Source organism: Sarcophilus harrisii, chromosome 1, assembly GCF_902635505.1.
Source record: "Sarcophilus harrisii chromosome 1, mSarHar1.11, whole genome shotgun sequence".
Classification (NCBI taxonomy): Eukaryota; Metazoa; Chordata; class Mammalia; order Dasyuromorphia; family Dasyuridae; genus Sarcophilus; species Sarcophilus harrisii.
The window spans coordinates 88,262,122-88,285,947 of NC_045426.1; the positions used below are offsets into that span (position 1 = coordinate 88,262,122).

A 23,826-nucleotide genomic window follows, 5' to 3' on the forward strand; every position below is an offset into this window, starting at 1 on the left:
ATCTATCATTTTCCAATTCTTTCCCATCACAAAAATGGCTGCTACAAACATTTTTGAACATGTGGGTCCTTTTCCCTCTTTTATGATTTCTTTGGGGATACAGACTCAGTTGAGCCACTGCTGAATCGAGGAGCACACAGTTTGATAGCCTTTTGTACATTGTTCCAAATTGCTCTCCAAAATGGTTGGATCATTTCACAATGTGTTAGTATAACTTGGCTTTCTGATTGGATACATAAGGTGGAATTGCCCAAGACTTCCACAGGGGGTGGGATTGTAAGGTTCAATTGATACCCATCAGTGCCCTTCGCTGTTTGACTCAGTATTTTTGTCAGTACTTGAGGCTTTCTCTGCCAACCCCACATAACTATGTTATATCTAGGACTTCATCACTGCATATAGAGGGATATAAAATAGATAGAAAAATCAAATCTTTGCTGATAATCAGTCATAATTTTTTGTGATCCCTCCATTCTGTTACCAGACCCCCTATGGGACCACAAACCACAGTTTAAGAAGCTGGGTACTACACCCCCAAGATGCCTCCTACTGGCTCTGAAAAGCAGTCTTCCCTGGGCCTTTTTAGCTATCAGCTCCTTCTTAAATATGCTACAAGTGGTCTCACTCTTGAAACTTTCTACTTTCCCTGTTTCCCCACAAGACATCTGAAATTCCTATTCCTTCCTGATCCTCAAGCTTACTTAGCTCTCTAGGTCCAGAGATTTATGCCCTTATCCTTTACCAATTCCTCATCACTTAAGGCTTATCCTCCTTCTACTGTGGCCACCGTTTCTTATTGACTGATTCTCCTGTGCATTTGCCTCTCTCTTTCTTCCTTCTGCTATTACATGATCCAGATCATAAGAGTATATTTCTTAGGATTTATTCACAAAGAAAAAGAGTCATATACAGAAAATACAAGAAAAAATTGTTGATCGTATACAGCACATATACAAAAAGCTCTATAGAATAACTTTGAAAATTAATTTAATTGGTAACTAAAGTTCCAATATGAACCCTTGGTCATCTCAAGGCCAGGACCCCAAGTTAGTTTGTAGCTCCCAAAAGAGAACGCTGACTTTCTTCTCTGGTTTTCTTGCTAGCTTAGGATTTGGCTGCCTGGCTTTTATGAATCAAATTTATTCCTTGGTTTATAATCTTGAGTTCACTTCTAGCCATTGAGAAAACCTTCCAATTACAGGCTGTTGCTGGTATTCTGACTATATTCGTTTCTATCTAATTGAGCATCTAACTACGTATTCCCTGTCCCCACCCTCAAGAGCAAGGCCAGTGAACTTGAAGAAGTTAAGAAAGGTATCCCAATTTTGTAGAATAGACAATGAAACAAATGTGCTTCTTTTACACAGAGAGATTAGGTGCCATGGAGGCAGAAGAGTAAGACAGTAAGTAGTGGATATCCTGAGAGAAGCTAGATAACCAGGATTCAAAGCTGATCTAGCCTAAGACTATTCAAAAAGGACTCCTTTTGGGGTTTGGGGTTGAGGGTTGCTGTTTTTTCTGACTCCATGTCTAACTTGTCAGCCCCTTTTTAAAGTGGCTATTGTGCTTCCCCTTTCCCTGAACCATCCATCACTGTCCCCCACCTCCTTTCGTGGCTCAGCTTGTCTGGCATGAACCTAATAGTCTTATTTCTAGAATCCCTGAAAACTTATAAAGTGCTTTCCTCAAAACAACCCTGTGAGGTGAGGAGTGTGGATAAGTTCTCATTTTAGAGCATGGAAGCAACTTGACCAAAACCACACAGAAAAGAAATGTCAGGACCCGGATTTAAACCTGGGGCTTGCTTACCCTTGCCACCTAATCAGACTGCCGCCAGAGAGAACATTTTTCAGCAGGGCCTGGTTTTACAACCCCCCCCCCCAACACATTCATGCTCTTCTCTACCCCTGTGACCCAGATCCCTGGCACTTTTTAGTTCTCCAATGAAAGGCCTTCCTGCACTCCTCCCCAGGGCCGGATGCAACCCCTGACCTGGAATTCCTGTCCTGGGTGGTCCCAGTTGCCTGGTGTAGAATTGCCATAGGCCGGCTTCTGGGGAATAGAAACGGAAAAGGGATGAGAATAATAACAAGACACAGACAGGACTTGGGGTGACCCTGGCTCATTCCTCCCTGCTTCTTGGCCATCCGTTGGAGGCAGGCAACCTGGATCTGACCAGCAAAGGAATTTGCTTCCCTCCCTGCAGTCAGCCAGGGCTGGACTGAAGCCGTCAGGAAAGAGGAAAGAATGAGATTTAGCAACCATAAGGTATCCCCTGCATTGGTGCCAAGGACAACGAAGGCTGATCCCGGGGCAGGCAAGAAGCATCCTGGCCTAATGGCTGGAACCAAAACCTTTGCTCATCTGTTAGTCCATTCATCCTCTGCCTTAGAACTGGCAGCCCATGAGAATAGATAACATCTCCCTTGTTTACGTGGGCATCTGTTTTATCCCTGTAGCTGAATATACCTGTGAACAACAAAAGGTTGTTCCTTTTTTTTAGTTTATTTATTTTTAATATACATTATTTTATGAATTATTTTGGAAGAGAAAAATCAGAGCAAATGGGGAAAACCATGGGAAAGATTAAAAAAAGAAAAAGAAAAAAGAAGTGAACATAGCTTGTGTTGATTTACATTCAGTCACCTTAGTTCTTTCTCTGGATGCCAAGGGCAATTTCTGTCCAAAGTCTATAGGAATTGCCTTGGATCATTACACCATTGGGAAGAACCAAGTCTTTCATAGTGGATCATCGCACATTCTTGCTGTTACTGTGTACGATGTATTCCTGGTTCTACTTGTTTCTCTCAGCACCAGTTCATGTAAATCTTTCCAGGCCTTTCTGTAATCATCTTGTTCATTTTTTATAGAACAATACTATCTCATTATCTTCGTGTGTTACAGCTTGTTCAGGCATTCCCCAGTTGATGGGCATCCACTCCTTTTCCAATTCTTTGCCACTACAAAAAGGGCTGCTACAAACATTTTTGCACATGTGGGTCCTTTTCCTTCCTTTATGATTTCCATGGGATACAGACCCAGTAATGTGTCCCATTATTCCTGCAGTATTTTTCATTCTGGTTTATTTGCCTTTTAGTTGCCACATCCTTCTGGCCTCCTGGTTCTTTGCTCAGGATGATATAGTGGGAAAATGCTATATTTCCACCCATCTAAAATTTTTTTATATAGTGTCTACCATGCATGATAGGTATCGGGGATAATGACAGAAATGAAGAAAAATCAAGTGTGTGTTTTTTTTTCCTTTTGCACCAAGAGCATTGTAAAAAGAAAAACAGTTAAGAAAAACAAAATAAAAGGGGAAAAGGGAAATAGTGTAATTATCTGTTGATTAACTCATTTGATAAATAATAAGTACTTAACTCTAGTTAAACCCTGACTAGGCAAAAATGAGACAGGACCCAGTCCTTCTTCTTGGACAATCAAACCATTTGAAAGCAGTATCACAGAATATTTGAGCTGGAAAATGCTTTAGAGATCATTAAAAATAGAAAACTCGTTCAAGAACATGTGCTTCATACATAGTTAAGCCCAGCGTTGGTTTTGAGTCCAGTATTCTTTCTCCTACATGAACTGCCTCAAATTTACAAACTATGCGTTGGAAGGATCATGAACACTATTAAAGATGGCTTTAAGTAGAATTCCATAGGACCCAACTTAACTCTGATTTGCAGAATTTTTTTTAGCAGAATTAACTTGGGATAAGTCACTGAACTCCTCTTGGCACTAGCCACGGCAGAAAATGATTGATTAACCCTTCTTCTAATTTTTCCAGAGCATTCTGGACAACATTCTACCTTTTATCATGCTGATTTATAAACATGTGGTATTGCTACTTCTAGAATGTAGTGACACAACTGAAATGGCTGAACAGCAATAGCAAATGCATATCCAAAGAACTAATTCAATTTAAATTGGTCCTTTGGAGAAAAATACTTTACCTTTTTGCAAAGAGAATCTTGGAAAGACAGTTTGGCAGGTCTGAGAGATAACTGAGGCAGCTGGGGGTGCAGTGGATAGAGCACTGAGCCTGGATTCAAGCAGGAAGACCTGATTTCATACTTAGTAGCTCTGTGACCCTGGGTAGGTCATTTAATCTCTGCAGCCTCAGTTTCCTTAACTGCAAAATGGGAATAATACTAGTACTGCCCTCTCAGGCTTGCTGGGAAGATCTAATGAGATATTTAGGGAGCACTTAGCAAAGTACTTGACATATAATAAGCACTTTGTTTTTGTTTTTGTTCTGTTGTTTCCGACTCTTCATAACTACATTTCAAATTTTCTTGGCAAAGATATTACAGTGATTTGCCATTTCCTCTCCAGTTCATTTTTATGGATGAGGAAACTGAGACTTGCCCAGGATCATACAGCTAATAAATGTCTGAGGCCACATTTGAATTCAGGAAGATGAGTCTTCCTGACTCCAGACCAGTTATCAGTTACGATACCTAAATGCTCAGTTATTCATATAGTCAAGCACTATGTAAATGTTAGCTATTGCTATTATTCAATTTAATAAACATTTTAAAGCAGAAATGAAAAAAACACAAGTGCTTTTTTCTTTGTGCTCCAACAGCATTGTCATAAAGAAAAAAAGTTAAGAAAAACCAAAGGACAGGAAAAGAGGGAAGTTAGTGTAATTATTTGTTGATTAACTTATCTTCAATCAATATTAAATACTTAACTCTATGCCAAACCCTGATTAAGCATATAAAGGTGAGACAGAATTTAGCCCTTCTTGGATAATCTGGAGTCAGAATCTTGGGTTCCAATCCTGGTCCTCCCACTAACTACCTATGGAATCTGGTGTTGGTCATTTTAGCTCTCTTGATCTCAATTTTTTCTCTTCCTTCTCTCTTCGTCTGTAAAATGAAGGGGTATCAACAGGAGGCCCCTCCCAGCTATAAATCCATATTTCTATAAAGGAAGTGGGTGAACCTCTCAGTTAGAGTAAAACAAAGCTACTCCCCCTATAAAAATAATCATAGTTTGCACTTCTACAGATGTTCCAAGCTCTTTCTTTATAACAGCCTTGTGTGGTAGGGTCTACACATATTATTATCATTTTATAGAGGAAACAGGCCCAGAGAGGGAAGTGACTTGCCTCTACAGGTATGGAGCAGTGAAGACTGAGGTTCCTTCCACATGCGACCCCTAAGGGAAGAGCTATATAGGGAAAGAGACACCAGTTAGTCCAGAAGCCGGAGCAGCAGGTCGGGGTCACTTTATTAATTTGGAAGGAAAAGGTCTAAATCCTGGCTCTGCTCTGCAGCTGTGTAGCCTTAGGCAAGGTGTTTCTCCTTACTGGGCATTCCTCTTCTAAGAAGGTCTCTTCCAGCTTTAAATCTCAGATTCTATAATCTTTGAGAATTTAGGTAAGTTATTTGTTATAGAATATACAGGTTTTTAAAAATAATTCTTTCCATATATGTTTAAAAGGATTGTAACCTACATCAGATTACTTACTATCTTGGGAAGGAGGAGGTAAGAGAGGAAGGAAGAAAAATTAGGAACACAGAATCTTACAAAACAAAAATTCTTTTCATAAAATCTTCCTCTGGTGTGTGGGCTCCTCATTAGACTGTAAGCTACTTAAGGGTAGGTACCATTTTCACTTAAAAAGTTTAAGAAGTTTTCTTATATTTCTGTAGAAGTCAGTGGTTGAAGTCAAGTGAAATAACTCCTAAAACTTTATATTTTGGGGTCTTTTCTGCTCTTGGCAAAAGGGTTACCCTAGTCCAGGACTGAATATGGGTAAATCATAGGATTTGGAGCTGGAAGAAAGGTCATCCTCCAAGCAGAAGAAGCCTGGAAAGGAGTTACTCAGGTGGTGAGTGATAATACCAAGATTTACCTCGGGGCCTTCAAATTTCAGGCCTAATAGTTGTATCCCATAATCCTTGTCCCATCCACCCTGAATACAGGGCAAGGAGGGCCCCCATGTAATCTCCAAAGCAGGCCCAACCTGTTTAGGGGGAAGACACAATTATGATAACATGTGAACAGCATAAAATAGGATATTAAATAAAATTGTATGAACAGAACTCTGTTAAGTACTCTGAGGGGCCAAGGGAGAAAGATGGGTTATAGATAACTCACTTAATGAGAAGATCCTGTTTCAGAAGTAGCTGTAAATGCCCAAAGGCATTTCTTTTCTTGTATTCCACAGTACTGGGTAAAAGTTACTAAGGACTCCTGGAATTTGGATGAATTAGAAGCATAGAACTGTAAAATGTCAGGAAAGTAGTTCAGAGGTCATTCGGGACAACCCACATCTAAAAAAAGTGTCCCTTCTCCTAACTGAACTAATTCAATGCTACAAATATTCCTTAGGTTCCTATTAATGCACTCAGCTATATACTAGAGACAAACCTGAAGCAGTCTCTTCCCTCCTGGAAATAAAGAAATACATGGAACTGAGTTTTGAAGAACATAAGAATTCTGTTGCAAAGTTGAAAAGGAAATACATTTCAGGCATGGAGGCTACTTATGGAAATGCATGGAGGCAGAAGAAGAAATATCAAATTTCAAGAATAGCTAGTAGTTCAGTTTGGTTCCAAAACAGAATAGTTTGAAATAAAGTGGGAAAGGCAGTAGGATATATATTGTAGAGGGCTTCATATGCTGGGTTATGGAATTTATATTTTCTTAAATTTTTTATTGATTGCTTGTGTTTTGTTTTTACATTATATTCATTTCCAGATATATGCCTCCACAAGCAATCCAAAGGAGGCCTTTGAAACAATCACAACAACAAATTATACAAAATCAACCAACAAAGTGGCAATATATGCACTATTCTGCATTCGTAGTCCCCCACTCTTCTATTAATGGAAAGAGGTACTCTCTTGTTATCATAAAAACAATCAGGAGCCACTGAAAGTTTTTGAGGAAGGGAGTCATATGATCAGACTCTCCGAGTAGGAAAACTATTTTGGCACCTGGATGAATTGGAGATAGGATAATTTAAAGTGAGAGACCACTTAGAAGACTGCTATTGATGTGCAGGATATTTAGAACTTAATAAATAATCATTTAGAAGGCAGGTTCACTAGAGTGGAAGTTGGAGTTGGAAGCCTGGCTGTAGGTCAGGAAGTGAGTTTGTATTATATTAATGTATTAATATTAATAATAGTGAAGTTTTCAAGCCAAAATTAGTGTAGAAAAGATTCTTTCTTTAGGCACAATTTTAATTAGATGACCTCTGAATTTCCTTCTGTGATTCTGTATGTTTCTTAAATTCACTAAGCATGCCATCTACACAATCTCGTCCAATAAACATTTATTAAGTGCCTACTATGTGTTAAGCACCTGGAACACAATTTATAAAAATTTATAAAAAAAAGATCTGCTCCTGCTCTCGAGAAGCCTACACAGGGAGACAACACACAAAAAGAGGGATGAAAGATAAAGATGGTTCACCGGGGTAACAAGCCCATGGACCTGAAACCGGGCAGGTAGAGCAGTAGATGGTGAGCTGAGAGTTTAGTTTCTGCCTTCTGAAAAGGAAGGCATTGGAAGGAGCTCGGGATGGGAGGATGGAATCCTCCAGCCCTCCAGTCAGAGGGGAAAAGGCTGCAGAAGTTGATGTCATTTGTCGAGGCTGGAGGTGTCAGCATGATGATGAAATTAGATGAACTTAGTCTGGGAGGGCATCTTGTCCTTTGGCATCTATGCTTTTAGATAAAGATGCTAGTAAGGGCAGACCCAGTCACCCAGAACTACTTCCATCCACTCATTACTGCTCTCTAGGTCCAGTCATTCAGCCATTCCCTAAGCCATTCAACTGCAACAGTATTTTGTCTATAGGGTTTGAATTTTCAAATTAAACGGTTTCTAGGCCTTTGCCAATTTACAATCCACAAAATTTCATTGAGATCTTGATTTTGAAACCAAGCTTTTGCATGAAATTGGCCACCCAGATGACTTATTTTTACCCTCTATTATCTCCTCCTCCTCCTCCATTTGCTTTTGAAAGCTGGGCTGTGGGACAACTGAGGAGGAGGGATGGAAATCCAGCCGTTGGAGAGCACACGGGTCTCTGTGAGGCTGACTAGGGTTTTCCTGGAGCTGCTCTCATGGGGCCTTTTTTTTTTTTTTTTTTTTTTTTTTTTCCTGTTATTCTCCTCTTAGTCACCAGTTCCACCCCCTCAACCCAATCCTGGAGCTCAAAGGAGAGGAAAGCTCCCTCCACTCTGGGGATGTCTCCATTATCACCCCCCCTCCCCCCCCATACACACACACCATGGCAGTAGTCTATAAAATATTTCTCCTATGAGCACAAGGAAAATTGGCTCAATGGATGGAAATGAATTACAATGAATGTCTCACTCCCTTCTGATTGTGCTCTCATATCCAACTCCCCACCTTTCACCTCCTCTCTCTCTCTCTCTCTCTCTCTCTCACCCCTTCCCTCCCTCCCTCTCCCTCTCTCTCTTTCTCTCCCTCTCTCCCTCCCTTTTCCTCTCTCCCTCCCTTCCCCCTCTCTTTCCCTTTCTCTCTTTCTCTTATTCCCTTTCTCTCTCTCTCTTTTTCCCTAAAAGACCCTAGGTTCATTTAGGATTAAAGATAGCCCTGAAATTTGGGTTATTGCTCAAGTCGGGGCTAGGATTAGGTTTGGATTGGAATTAGGAATTTTGGTTGTGGTTGGGCATGGGTCCATGCAGAGGAATGGTCAGGACCAGGACAGGACAAATTCTTTCCCTCCCACCTCTCACAGCCTCTAGATATGAATAGGCCTAAGTTAATATTATCTATGGGGAGTTTGGGCCTGGACAAATGAGCCTTGGCCCTGACTGATGAAAAAGCTGAGGTGTTGAAATCACCTGGAGAGGGGCTCCTGCCAGGCCATCCCACAGACCCATGTACGGTCGCTCCTGAAGGTGCTGGGATGAGCCATCTCAGATACCCCAAGAAGCATGGTTTAGAGTTCAGTTTGTGACCAGAGTTAGAATTCAATTTGTGGTCATGGAAGGGTGTGAAATTTTAAAAGGAAATGATTTGGAAATGACTGAATAAATTTTATATGATTGTGATGGAATTCTATTGCTCCGAAAAACATGAAAAGACTTATATGAACTGATGCAAAGTAAAATGAGCAGAACGAGAACATTACACACAATAACGCAGTAATATTGTGTACTATGAATAACTTAGCTACTCTCAGAAACACAATGATTCAAGACAATTCTGTAGTACTTAGGATAAAAGGTGTTGTCCATCTCCAGAGAAAGATCTGATTAGAGTCTGAATGCATATCAAAGATACTTTTTCTTTACTTTCTTTATTTTTCTTGTATTTTTTTTTGGTCCGTGTTTTCTTTCATAGAATAACTTACATGGAAATGTGTTTTGTATGACTTTACATGTATAACCTCTGTCAAATTGTTTGCCTTCTCAATGAGGGGGGAGGGAGAGAATGGAGAGAATTTGGAATTCAAATTTTGAAAAATAAAGAATGTTAAAATTGTTTTTATATGTAATTGGAAAGTAAATAAAATATTAAATTAGTTTAAAAAAAAAAAAAAAGAAGGAAATGATTCTTCTCCTGTTTTGATCTTTTCTTCCTCTGTCCTTTGTCCAAAGAGGGAGGAAGAAGGGAGCCAGGTCAAATTTGCCAGGCTGTGTCCAAGTTCCCCTAGAGAGGATAAGTTTTCCTGACCTCTACTGAGCTTTGACACCTTAATGACCCACTGTGCCAATTGAGGACATTACTGAACCGAGCTAGAGGATGAACAATGGGGGGTTTGGGGAAGATGGGAAGTTCATTTCTGCCTGGAATATTATTTTCTTTTTTAAAAAGTATTTTTTAAAATCAGAAACAAAAATATGCTGGACAAACACAGGTATACATATAATGAATGATAAGAATTGAAATCCCAAACAAAACAGTTTGAATGACCTACATTTTGATACTTGTGCTTAAAAATTGTATTTAAAAAAAAAAATCTCCAACTGATCAAATTTTTTTGGACTTAGCAAGGCTGATTCCAGGACCACAGCCCTATACTTATCCACTAGTTTACTGTCAGGTTTCTGTTAAAAGCTTCCTAGCTTGTGAGGATCAGTCAAAACTTGTACTTAATTATTAGAATAGCCTTTAACAATCCATAGTCACCTCCATACCACAAGAAGGCTTCAAAGGAAGACTTTATTGGCCATCACAGTTTGAGAAAAGGACAATTAACCAAAAGAATTTATTTGCTTTGGGTCTTTTCTTCATTGCTTTTCTTTTTTTCTTTTTGTTTGTCTAACTTTTGTTAATTTTTTCCAATTAGCAAATTAAATTTTTTCTAATTAATTTTTTCCGATTAATATTTTTTCCTCCCACCACCCTCAAGAAAGAAAGAAAAAAAAAAAGATCCTTGCAACAAATGTGCATAGTCAATTAAGAGAAATTCCTGCATTGACTATGACCTCTTTTCCATGATGGAGTTACAGCTTCTTGAGAGGAGAGACTGCTTTTATTTTTGTATAGGGCCTACCACAGTGCATATAGTACTAAATATAGATAAACACTAAATTAATTAATTAAATTGATAAAATTAAGAGCCTACTATGTCCTAGGCACTGTGCTGAGTGCTAGGAAGCAAAAGACAGTACCTGCCCTCAAGTAGCTTATAATTTGATGGTGGAATAGGTGTTCTGCCTCTTCTATATAACATCCCTTCAAGTATTTGAAGACAATAATTATGTCTTTTCTTTTCCAGGCTAACCACCTTCTACCAAATGGTTTCCTTAACCAATCTTTGTTAAAGTAGGAAGAATCTTCACAATTAAAGTGTCACAGAGTCACCAAAGAAAATTGATCTGAAACATTTTGTGCATGAGATGACTGCAGAATCAGAGTTTCCAGAGTAACTTTGATTTCAGGGGCAGCAACATTAACAAGAAAGTTTTTGGGGAGATGATCCTTTACTCCCATTTTCCCATCAATACCCTGTCCACCATAAAGAGATTAGAAAGCTTTATTGCTGTTATTTTTAATTTGGTTAAATTCTACTTTCTTTCCCATACATGACTTTATATGTTTTCTCATGTTTATGTTTTAGTCATGGAATTTCAGAGTTAGAAGGGGTCTTAAAGGTTATACAGTTGATCTTGTTTTGTGTGTGTGTGTGTGTGTTCTTTTTTTCTGAGGCAATTGGAATTGATTTGCCCAGGTCACATAGCTAGAAAGTGTTAAGTGTCTGAGATCACATTTGAACTCGGGTCCTTCTGACTTCAGGGCTGGTGCTCTATCCACTGCACCACCTAGCTGCCCCTTGAGACTTTTTTGTGGCATAAAAATATTTCATTGCCTTGCTCTGCCAGAATTGATTAAACCATTCCCTAATCAATGGATTAAATATTTCCAGTTTTCAATATTCTTAATAAAACTTTTATAAATGTTATATTGTTTACAATCTTTTTCATACGAAGTACTCTTAGTCTTATTCCCTTCGTTAATGAGCTCCAGGAGGGCAAAAGTCCACATGTTCCTTAATGAGGATTAGATATCTTTTCCATTATAAAGCTATTGAGCTCTGAAGATGGGGTTCAAAAATAATGAATGAATAAGAATAAATATATGATGACTAACTGTGAAGGAGAAAATGAGTGAGAGAGTAAGGAAGTAAATGAATAAGTGAACCACACAATTTAGTATCAGTTGGCTATATTCCATGTTGTATTGTTGCGTATTTTGTGGATGTGTTGATTCCTCAACAAGACTGTGAACATCAAAGGACAATATCTTCTTTTCCTGTCAGATCTTGAACATAAAGTCTAATCCAAACTTGGGCAAATGAGAAATAAGCAAACTTTTAATGAAAACTGAAAAAAAATAAAGACTTGAGAAACACACACAGGAGGTTGTAAACAAAAGTCAAGTTTTATTTTATTTATTTCATTCTATTAGTATTGGAACCTGTTTCTCCCATGAAGTGGGGTCGGCTGGGGAATGGCATGGAGAGAAAGGACCAAAAGGAGGGGCCCCATGGCCCTCTCCCCTTGATTCTCCTACCCTAAGAATCAGGTTTCTCAGCCCTTCACTGGCAGTCCCAGACGCAAAGGTAAGTTAGTTCAGGAGCAGAAACGGAACACGGTGCTTAGCCTATCGGCTGGCCCTGACGCTTATGAAGACTTCAAGTATTTCTCAGGGGGATGGAGGGAAGTCAAGGGAAAGGAAGTGAAAGGTGTCCACATACCAGGGCCTTAAACAAGAGGATAACTACTCTAAAATGCCATCTCATCGCTCCACTCCCCAAACCTAATTTTGCTAGAGTCTGCTAAAGTAGATAATTGCCTGGACTTCAAAGATATTGATCTGGTTGATAGCTGAGAAATCAGCCAGGAAACTAGGAGACCTAGATTCTAGGGCAAATCATTTGCCTCTCTGGGTCTGTTTCTTAAACGGTTGATCTCTAAGGTCCCCTGCAGCTCTGACATTGTGTTATTTGCTCTTCCATTCCTCCCAGTTATGCCTTCTAATTGCTTGTGATGCCCTGTGATGTCCCAGGCTGGATGGTGTCAAGTGCGGGGATTCTTGATGGTCCCAGAGGGGAGGGGGAGTCCTGGATGGTCCTGTGCTTTCCCCATTCTGCCACACAGATAATACAAACAAGCAGACTGGCGGCAGACTTCCCTTTCTCCAGTAGCAAGTCTTGTGTCAGGCTAATATCAGAATAAATCAGCAGGAGCTAGAACAAGGAACAGGGCAAGGTCAGAGCGCAGTAGTCCTAGCGAATCCAAAGAAGTCCCCGGCCCCTTCTTCCATCTTGATCTCTCTGCCAATACCTCTCAGCAGATAATTTGCCCTTGAAGCAGGAATTCTACAATATTGGGCAAAGGGTAGATGGGTCAGCTTGGGCTATTCCAGGCCACCTTGGGTGATGGAAAGGGATAGAACTCCACGCAAGGATTCTGTGTGTCCCTAAAGCTCACTTCCTTAGGCTTACCCAATGCCCACAAGCCCAGCTTGTGTCTTCCAGGGATGTGAATATTCCCAGGGCACTAGAGGGACCACTTTTTTGAGTTTGCCAGGAAAGAGATGCCATGCTCAGAGAATGGTATCCCAGGATGACTTTAAGGAGGCAGAATTCTGGGTTGATTCTGATAATAAAGAATTGTCCCCTACCAACTACCAAACATGTCTCCTCTAGGCTGGGATCTTACTTGTTAAGTGTGTTGTTTTTGACTGTTCCCTTCCTTCAACGATATAGGTATGAGGAAATCTGGGATGTGGAGAGAGGAGAAAGGATTCTGGCATCTCTGCATCAGCCTCCTCACCCCCTCCCCCAAACAATGCTAACACTCTTCCAGATCCTCCTCCCACCCCTACTCTCCATCTTTCTGACTCCAAGACTGTTCATTCTCCTCCTGCTGGGGAGGGAATATTTCCTTCTTAGTCCCACGATTCCTAGACTATCTGAGCTGAAAAAGTGAATGTGGAATGTCAGAGCTGGAAGAAGTCCTAATAATCATAGAGCTGAACTCTTCCATTTTATAGAAAACTGAGGTCCAAAGAGAGAAATGGTTTGGCCAGGATCACACAACCAGTCGGGAACAGCTGGCAATGACTAGCTCTGGTACAGGGGATCTCAAGCCAACCACATAGTTCTTTCTCCCAACTCCCCAGCTCCTTCCATTTTTTGTTCATCTTCCTTCATCCTTTCCATTCCATGCCTTATCCCCATAAGGCCTTGATCTTAACTAGTTGTCAGCTAATCCCCATTAAAACACTAACTGTGTAACGAACATGTAACTTAGATACATAAAGTATCTTGCTTTCCAGAGGTATTTGTATTTCAATAATCATGCTCCGGGGTCCAGGAGACACTCATAACTACTTAAGGGCTTCAGAAGGGAAGTAGACAGATCCCTGATTCTCTGGAAAACTAGAGGACCTTTAAACCCCAAAGGAATAAAGTGATAATGGTAGAATTTCATGTTCTGTGACAGGTAGTCAGAGGCAGTGGCCTTCAGATTATACTGTTCAGGTAACTTCTTCTATCTATTTGTGGGATCAGCCCTGGAAAGAAGCTACTCTTGAATATTGCTTTAACTTTATGTCATAACCACCTGGGCTCCAAAAGCAACAGACCTGTTGGAAATGCTGCTGAAACTTTTCAGCTCCTGAGGGTCTCCAGAAACTATCCTCTCATCACCACATTAATTTCCTTATCTTTAGCATAACTGGCCCCTCCCTCTATCCCCCCCCAGCCTGTATCCTGACTCTTGCTTGGGATCCCAGAAGAAGCAGAAGAGAGAAGTTCAGCATATTCACCAACTCTTGTCCCCTGGACCACAGTAGGGATGGGAGTTGGAGACCATGGTGAATTTTGCTCTCCCCAAAAAGTGATAAGCACTTGAGGTGTCTTAGTTCTTTGAGAGGGAACAGAAATGAGGATGGGGAAAAATAACCTCTTCCCAGATAAAGGACTTTTATAATTCTTTTCTCTAGGCTTCCATGGCTTAGACAAACTGACATGTGATAATCAGGGCAGGAATTACTTTTGGACAACTAATGGGACCAGGGATAGGCTGGCTATAGAATACTGGTGATACAGTGAATTATCAATTAGCTGCCCAATGAAAGGGTGGCACCCAGGATCCTAAAGTAGATAATCCCCACCACATAAATCAATGATTTATATTTGACTTTGGAATATATTCTATAATTCCTTTTCAGGGTGGGGGAGGAAGGGAGGGATTCTTTATCTTTTTAATTTTCTGGCTCAGGTGAAAATTAAAATATGCCTGCCTAACCTGATCACATGCCAACTTACAGCCAAGGAGATTCAGATCCAAGGACAGAGAAATAACACCTTGGGATATACTGCCGGTTTTGGAAATGATCTTCCACTCCAGCTCTTGCCATGATTTAAAAATTAGAAGGTGACTGTGTGATCACTGAATCCCAGGGTGCTTAAATGACTCACAAAACGCAGGATCCCAGGATGTTGAGCCAGAAGGGATTTTAGATAGCCTCTAGTAAGTAGCAGAGCTGAATTCAAAACCCAGATTTCCTGCCTCCAAAGTTCTTGTGCTTACATTAATTACCTGGGGGTGTCTTAAAGCCATATTTTCCATTTCCAAACAGTCTCGCTTTTAATAGTTTTAGAGATCTGGCTAAGAGGCATTCTCAGACCATTCAAATTTTCAGGATTTCTTCTTTTTCCCAAAAGCACGCTTGACATGTAGAATCTAAGATTTAGACCCAAAAGAGACTACAGAGGCTAGCTCTTCTTTCCACCGAATAGAGGAGGTCAAGTGTCCTTTTCACTAGATCATACTACATGTTAAAGAGCTTCTGTTGCTATCTTTAGAAAAGGTTCATTTTCTACAAGAAAATAATGACAATAATGAGTTAAGTGAGCCTTAAATCTGAGCTCTATCCCCTCACCTCAGAGCCTTGATTCTTGGCATTTCTCAACTTCACACCCCCAAAGCTCTAAGAGGGAAAAGCAAGTTGAATTGCCGCACCACAGTCACAGATGGTCACAGCTAGTCCAATTCTCTCCTTATACAGAGAAGGCTCAGATAAGGGAAATAATGATTTGACTGAGGTCACACATCCAGTCATTAGGATAAGCAGTATTCGAACCCAAATCTCCAGACTCTAAGACCCATTCTCTTTCCACAGAACCACATTTCCTTCTTTCTCCTAAGTCTGTGCACTGATGTTCTTCTGGGTTATAAAACCAAGTCCCACCTTGGAGCTAAGTCTACGGGGACTCTAGGGCCAAAACGCGGGAAGGGAGAGGGGCTGGTGGCTATATGAAGTTGCTGTCCCCTTTCCCTCCTCCTCCCCCCCAAGGTCTTCATATCCACACAGACGTTTTGCCATCCTTGCTGCTGACACTGCTGCCTTTCTCTGAGTTGGATTTGGCTTTGGTCCCTTGGCGCCCCTGGGCTCCGTCGGCGTGGTTCTGCTCCACAATCGTGCCCGCTGAGGCTGGGCTGTCAGTCCTTGAAGGTGGTAGCCCTACCTGGGCCGGATAAGCGGGAAATCCATTGCTCCTAACCCCATTGGTAGGGTCCTGGGATCCAGCCCGATGGGTTCCCCGGAAGGCGGCGGCAAGATCCACCGGCGGTGGGTTCTCCTCCGGGCCGGGGCCCTGGAGTTCCTGGAGCTCCTGCAGAGCTCCGTTGGCCAAGTTCTGCTCATGGGCCAGGAGGCCCCCCGGCATGAGCCTCCCCGTTGCTGCCGCCCTCTCGGCCCTGACCACCAGGTTGTACTCGGGGGGGCAGGAGATATTGCGAGTATATGGGTAGCCATGGGGCAGCTGCCGGGGCAGGGGCGGGGGTGAGGGATAGCCTCCGGACCCCTGGTCCCGGCCCCCCACCCTGCGGTTCCTCACGGCGTCCTGCAAGGTGCCCAGCCCCAGGTGGGCCATCTCACAGAGATTCAGGACGAGGCAGAGGCAGCTGACCACATACATCACCAGGAGGAAGACGGTCTTCTCGGTGGGCCGAGACACGAAGCAGTCCACCGTGTGAGGGCAGGGGTCCCGGCTGCAGCGGAAGAAAGGCTGGACCTCGAAGCCGTACAACAGGTACTGCCCGACGAGGAAGCAGATCTCAAAGGAGGCCCGGGCCAGCAGCTGCAGCACGTAGATCTTCATCAGCCCCTCCTGCTGGATCCTTCGCCTCCCGTCGTGCTTCTGGTTGGCGGGCCCGGCCTCCACGGAGCCCTTGCCCTTCTCCCCGGCCAGTCCCTCCTTCTCCTCTTCCTCCTGCTCGCGGTCCTCCCGGCTTCCATCTCCACCCTCCTCTTCCTCCCCCACGCCTCCCGCCAGGCCGATCATGGGCTCCTCCTCCCCGCCGTTCGGGCTGTCGGCCCACCCCGGGTGGGGCAGCGGCGGGAGCCTCCTCCTCGGGGGCCGCCGGCGGGCGCCGCGGCCTCCCTGCCGCCAGCGCCTGGCCCGGCGCCTCTCCTCCTCCGAGGCCCGCGCCAGCCGATGGATGGCATAGCCGAGGTACATGACGGACGGCGTGGAGATGACGACGATCTGGAAGACCCAGAAGCGGACGTGGGAGAGCGGCGCGAAGGCGTCGTAGCAGACATTGTCGCAGCCCGGCTGGCGCGTGTTGCACAGGAATTTGCTCTGCTCGTCCGAGTAGATGGACTCCCCGCCCACGGCCGTCAGCACGATGCGGAACACGATCAGCACGGTCAGCCACACCTTGCCCACGAAGGTCGAGTGGTTGTGGATCTCCTCCAGCAGCCTCGTGAGAAAGCTCCAACTCATGTTGGTCATAAGGGCTGATCAGTCAGGACCTGTGGGCGGGAGGCGGCAAAGGCAAGGCGTGAGAGCCCAGCACTGGGGAGCCCAGAGCCCGAACGGCGCCCACACTCCCACCCCGCGCAGAGCCGGGCACAGAGCAGCCGCTCCATCAGTGTCTGTGAGAGGGGCAGGCCTGGCTTTCAAGCCGGTCACCGAACTCTGCGCAAGTCACCCCGCCCAGCCCCCTTGAGCCTCAGATTCCCCACCTGTAAAATGGGGATAAAACTCCTGTCCAATCTACTTCCCGCGAAGTGTTTATTGACTGGAGAACGGCTAAACCAGTCGTGCCGTATGAATATAATGAAGTATTACAAACCTTAAAGTGCTTTAGAAATGTGATTTATCATAGCATGCCTTATAAACTGCATTCCAGCCTCTGCCTGGACGCTTCGGGTGAGAAGGCTCTCCTACCTCCTGCACTCCCTGGTTTGTTTTGAGATCCCTTTTGTCACACTTTTTTTTTTTTCATTTCAGATTCTAAAGCCAACTCCTTCCTCCATCCCAGCACATCAATCTCTTAGAGTCCTCTCTCCCGCTCTCAATCTGTCCAAAGAGGGCAGTGATTCTAATCACCCTTTTCATTCCATGCTTCCTAAAAGCCAACCTTTGACTTCCGCATCATCCCTTTCCCATGTTGACCCTTCCCCTCCCCAGACTTTAATGTCACCCTACCTCCGAGCTATCTCCAGACCCGCTCCTACATCCTTGCTTTACTTTTCCTCCCCTTCCAAACTTGGGAGGCCCCGGGCACGAGGGATCTCTCTACATCCCTTGTGAAGCCCTAAGTAGTTATGAGTGTCTCCTGGAATGCTTATCCAAATGCCAGCCAGTTTCTCCCATTGGGAATGTTGGGAACTGGGACCGAGGAGGAGATTCTAGTCTTCTAGATCTTCTGGTCTTCTTGAGGGCCCAGGTAAGGAATGACAAGAGTTAACAAGAGTTAGGGAGAATCAGAGTAGAGGCTTAGGGACAAGAGTTTGAGGACTTAGAGGGATCACCCTTTCAAAACTTGAATTGTAAGTTATTATCATCAGCAGATAGAAAAATCAAACCCATGACCCTGGGGAGTTGGGGCCATGAATTGTCCAGTCAGGAGGCTGATGGTAAGGCTTCATGAACTTCCCAAGAGGCCATTCCACTGAAGGAATTTAGATGGCCTCCATCCTGGCCTCATTTCCTTCTGAGTCACAACAAAATTCTCTTTCATTCTGCCTCTGAACATAGGAAGAAGGAAGACATAAAGGGACCCATCCAGCTTGGTGGAGTAAAAAGAACGCTTGATTTGAAACTGGAGAATTTGGGTCCAAATACTGACTCTAAATGCTATACATAACCAGATAAAGAACTGATGGTTTTAGAATGAAGATCAAACCATACTTTTTCACTTTATTCTTTCTCATGTTTTTTCCCCCTTTTGATCCATTCCTTCTTTCACAACTGTGGCTGATAAGGAAATATGTTTTACTTGAATAGCACATGTATAACCTATGTCAAACTGCCTGCTATCTTCAGAAGAGGGAAGGGGAGGGAAGGATAGAGGGAGAAAAATTAGGAACTTAATATCAAATTTTTTTTGACATGTAACTGTGGGGGAATAAAATACTATTAAATTCAAAATTAATTAATTAAATTAAAAATAACCAATACTATTAAAAAATAAACTGCCATTCTGTGAACAGTGGGCAAGTCTCCCTCTCTAACTGGCCACCGGTTTCCTCCTCACTAAAAGAAGCTGGATCAGATTGCCAAAAATAACAAAAGATAAAAATGAAGATAGTTTATTATATATTAATTATACACTAAATTACATACTGTGTAAAATTATATATATAATATTGATATATTAAGTTATGTTATATATAAATAATTATTATATATCAAAAGTCACTACATTTTTTTCCACTTTTTTTATTAAAGCTTTTTATTTTCAAAACATATGCATGGATAATTCTTCAACATTAACCCTTGCAATTGTGTTCCAATTTTCCCCCATCTTCCCTCATCTCCTCCCTTAGATGGCAAATAGTCCAAATATATGTTAAATATGATAGGATGTATATACTCTTTAACACATTACTAGGCATAAACTCTAAGGACAAAGACAAAGGAAAGGAGAATGCCACATATAATAAAACATTTATAGCAGCACTTTTATGGTAGCAAAGAACTGGAAAAGCAGGAAGGAAACAAGCCTTAATTAAAGCTTGTACCTCTTGTACCTCCTGTGTACAAGGTGCTATGCTAAGGGCATTAGAAATATCTTTTTTGAGCTTCACAACAATTCTTTTATTATCCCCAGGAGGCAGACAGAAGTTATTTGACTTGCTTAGGGTCACAAAGATAGTAAGTGTCTGCTTTGTTTTTGGACTCAAATCCTCCTGACCCCCAGTCCAGTGCTCTACCTGAACCACTTTAGTGTTTATTGACTGGAGAAACCAGTTGTGGTATATGAATATAAGTAATATTATTATTACTTTTTGCTGAGCAATTGTGAGCCCAGGGTCACACAGCTAGGAAATATTAAGTGTTTGAACTCGGGTCCTCCTGACTTCAGGGCTGGTGCTCTATCCACTGCACCACCTGACTGCCCCTAATGAAGTATTATTGTGTCCAGAAATGCCAAATGGGAAGAATTGTTTGAACTGATGCAGAGAGAAGCAAACAGAACCAAGAGAACAAGTTTCACAATGGCCATAATAATGTAAAGGCGAACAATTCTGAAAGTCTTCAGAATTCTGATTAATGAAATGACCTGTCATGGCTCTCAGAGGACTGAGGCAGGGAGTGAGAAGGGGTGGAGGTGGTGGAATGGGACGGACACTTGGAGCCAAGAAGTCATGAGTTCAAATCTTGTTCGTGACACATGTTACCAGTGTTCTTTCTTCTCAGCAAGTTATTTAACCTCTCTCAGCCTCAGTTTACTTGTCACTTTGGGGGTTGGACCAGAAACTTCTAAGGTCCCTTCCAAATCTAAGTCTATGATCCCACAGTGAACCCCACTTTCCTCCTTCTGGTTCCCCTTGGACCAGAAACCTCTAAGGTCCCTTCCAAATCTAAAGCTTTGATCCATGGTGAACCCCACTTCCTCCCTTCGTTACAGATGAGGAATAAGACCATTATTTTCAGACATGGCTGATATGCTGATTTTTCTTTTGTTGCTTAGATCATCCTAACTCCTTACAAGGGAGAAGGAGGGCATGAGGGAGAGTCACTGGGGAAAGACAGTATGGTTTTTAAAAAATCGTTAAAATATTTTTTAAAATAAACAGAGTTGGGCTAGATGACTCTAAGGAAACTAATTCTAAATCCTGCGCCTCCTCGCCCCTCCCGCCCTTCCCCCCATCTGGAAGCAAGTCCAGAGCCGCGAAGGTGTCTCCGGCAGCACACCCACTCCCTCTTCTTGGAAAGTTTCCTGCTCCATCTCTGGCCCTGGTCCCTGGCTCGCCCTTTGGAGAAAAAGATTTCTAGAGAAGAGGCAAAGATCCTAGCAGACCTTTGCACTCAAAGTGGATATTTGTGGGTGAAGAAGGGGAACCGCGGGCTTGCCCTTCTCTCCCGAGTCCCTCCAAACTGCTTCTTCGGGTCCTTAACAGAAATTCAGAGATGCGCAAACACAGGCGGCCCTCCGAGAAAGAGTGCACATTTACGGAGAGACCCCGGAGCGGCAGACCTCGAGCTCAAGCTATTCACAAACAGACGAGCCCACTCAGCCACTCTCTCACACACACGCACGCACGCACGCACACGCTTACTTGCAAAGGGGCAGTGGGAGTGAGGGGATTCCCCAAGAGGGCAGAGGTGGGGGAGGGAGTGCTACTTACAGAGCCATGGTCCTGGATCCCACTCCGGAGCCCGGCTCCCGCAGGGCTCGGAAGCCTCCTAGCTCGGCCCCGCCCAGCCAGCCCAGCCCTGCCCAACCCCAGGCACTGCTAGCCAAGGCTGTGCAAGATTCCGCTAGCTACCGGACCCGTCACTCTGACGGCAGTGAGGGTGACCTCAGACATGCGGTTATAAAGGGCACGGAGCCGTGGGCTGGGTGGGGCAGTAGGACCCGAGTTCTAATACCTTAGGCACACCCCCTCTCTGGGTCTCAGTTTCCCCGCCTGTAAAATGAGAGAGATACACTTGATGATCCTTGAAGTTTCCCTAACTTCGGAATCCTGGAAGAGAACCCTTCATCATCAAACCAGGTAGGTCTGGAATAATGGAGTTGGGGGAAAAATCAAATCCGGCCAATCCCCATGTCACCCAGACACTTTCCAGAGAACAGCCCCGGAGTGTTCTTTCCAGTATGATCCTGTCTACCCTGGGCTCTCCTCCTTTCTGGGTGAATGTTCCTTTCAGTCTCGTTCTGCTCGATCATTATCCGCACCTGGTCTAACTATGGATATGTCCCGAGGCTTTGTCTAACCTACCCCCTCTCATTTGGTGACCACGTCAGTTCCCCAGGGTTAAGCAGATAACTCCCAGATTTTTCTGTATGCAGGCCTCTTCACTCTTCTGACTTCCAATCCCATTTCATTAATGGCCTGTTGAATATCAATGAATATGCTGTAGTTAAAGCAAAAACCCAGCCCCCTTCTCCATTTCCTGATTTCTAAAAGGGAGCCAGCAGCCTTCAAGTACCCAGAGGTACAACATGTAGCCAGCCAAACCTTATTGGTTCCATCCCCATAATCTTCCTTTTGAGTTCTCCACTTATACTTCTTAGGTCTTCTTCATCTCCCGACTGTTTCAACAAATCTGCCTTAAAACTCTCCTCTTTAATCCACCCATCCTACAGCTGCCCAAATGATATTAATTAGTTCTTCTGAGCAATACAATGATCCAAAACAATTCCAAAAGACTCATGATTGAAAATTCTGTCCACATCCAGAGAAAGAATTGGAGTCTGAATGCAGATCAAAGCTCACTATTTTCAATTTCTTTCTTTTTTTTTCCTTTTGCAAACTTTTTTTTTCAGACACGACTAATATGGAAATGTTTTATTTGATTGCACATATGTAACCTATATCAAATTGCTTGTCTTCTTGGAGAGGAAGGAGAAAAAGAGGGAGGAAGAAAATTTAGAACTCAAAATTTTATAAAAATGAATGTTAAATAAAATAGTCCAATATCAAAAATAAAATATTTTTTTAAAATGATATTCCTAAAGCACATAGCTGACCATATCTATAACTTCCTGACTCAATAAAGGCCAGTGGTTTCCTAATTGTTTCTAGAATCAACTGCAAACAACTGTTTTGCATCCAAAGCTCTTTCACGCCTTCCTCAGCCCTGTCTTTCTAGGTTCAAACATTACCTCCCTTCACTTTATGGCCTTCTTGCTGTTCCTCACAGACAATATTTCATCTCTGGCATCCATGCCTTTGTCCAGCTGCCTAGCATTTCTGGAATGTCTTCCCTCCTCGTGTCTGCTCTTAGAATGCCCATCCTGAACTGTCACTCCTCCTGTGAATTCTTCCTCTCTTCCCCCATCTTGGCCTGTTCTTCCCTTGACTCGGCTTGAAAAAATACCAAATGCTCTGGACAGTATGTGGGATCATGGAATTTTGATATGTAGGGAAATTTAGAAGTCACTGTTACAAATGACCAGGTTAAGGTCCAGAAAATTATGTGATTTACTCAAAGGCACAGGAGCAGTAAGCAGCAAAGCTAGCATTTAAATCTAGGTTCTTTGCTAATACCACATAGATCAATTTCACATTGATCAATACCAATACCACATTGATTCAATATCTTGACAAAAATCCCCCCTCTCTCCTGGGGTCTAAGCCTATTTCTACAGATGCCTACAGGACATCTCCACCGAAAAGGGATCTCAGTCTAAAACTGAACTTATCCTCTTTCCAAAATAGGGTTCTTCTATACATATTTCCACAATTATCATTTAGCTATTATTTCTACTTATCCCAGTGACTCAGGATCAAAATCTCAGCTCCCTGGCTTTTACTTTACTTTGCTTTTACTTCCTCATCAGCTTTGTAACATGTCTGAAACCCATTCTTGTCTTTCCAGCTCCCCTCTCTTTACTTCTTGCCCAGATCTTTGTGACCCTTTTTTCTTCAATTGCCATACTAGCTCCTCAGGTTTTTCTGTTTCCATTCTTTTTCTTTAGTCCAATCCTTCCTCCACATTCCACCATATTAAATTTTCTAAAATGAATCTCTGATCGTATTGGCTCAAGAACCTTCATAGGCTCCTCCTTACTGAATAGTTGATATTTATATGGTACTTTAAGGTTTGCAAAGCATTTTATAGATATTATTTCCTATGAATCTCACCACAGCCCAGGAGGAGGATCATAAAAGGACTTTTCTCACCATTTTAGAAATGAGAAAACTAAGATTCAGAAAATGATTTGTTCAAAGTATTTGGTGTGGCATCTGAACACAAGACCAGCTGACTTTAGGACCAATATTCTATGTCATTCTGAGACTTTTCAGTCTAGAATTCAAGATCCTCCATGATCTGGTACCAACATGCCTTTCCAGCTTCATCTTCTCCTTTTATTTATATAGGTAAAGAATTATAGTCTT

The 23,826-nt window shown here is 42.7% G+C and overlaps 1 protein-coding gene across 2 annotated transcripts in view; it reads right to left on the minus strand.

Moving 5' to 3' along the window:
• Positions 1-11,868: 11,868 nt before the first annotated feature.
• GJC2 (gap junction protein gamma 2) overlaps positions 11,869-23,826 on the minus strand; it is a 38,934-nt gene continuing 26,976 nt past the window's right edge. Inside the window, exons 1-2 of one of the 2 annotated variants that reach the window (XM_023497995.2) lie at positions 21,109-22,164; positions 11,869-17,280 (exon numbers count right to left, since the gene is read on the minus strand). In XM_023497995.2, the coding sequence (XP_023353763.2) occupies positions 15,821-17,260 (1,440 nt within the window). In that variant the 5' untranslated portion in view covers positions 17,261-17,280; positions 21,109-22,164 and the 3' untranslated portion in view covers positions 11,869-15,820. Of the gene's footprint in view, positions 17,281-21,108; positions 22,165-23,826 lie in introns of those variants that run through there. The other variant, XM_031960268.1, reaches the window with a different exon arrangement.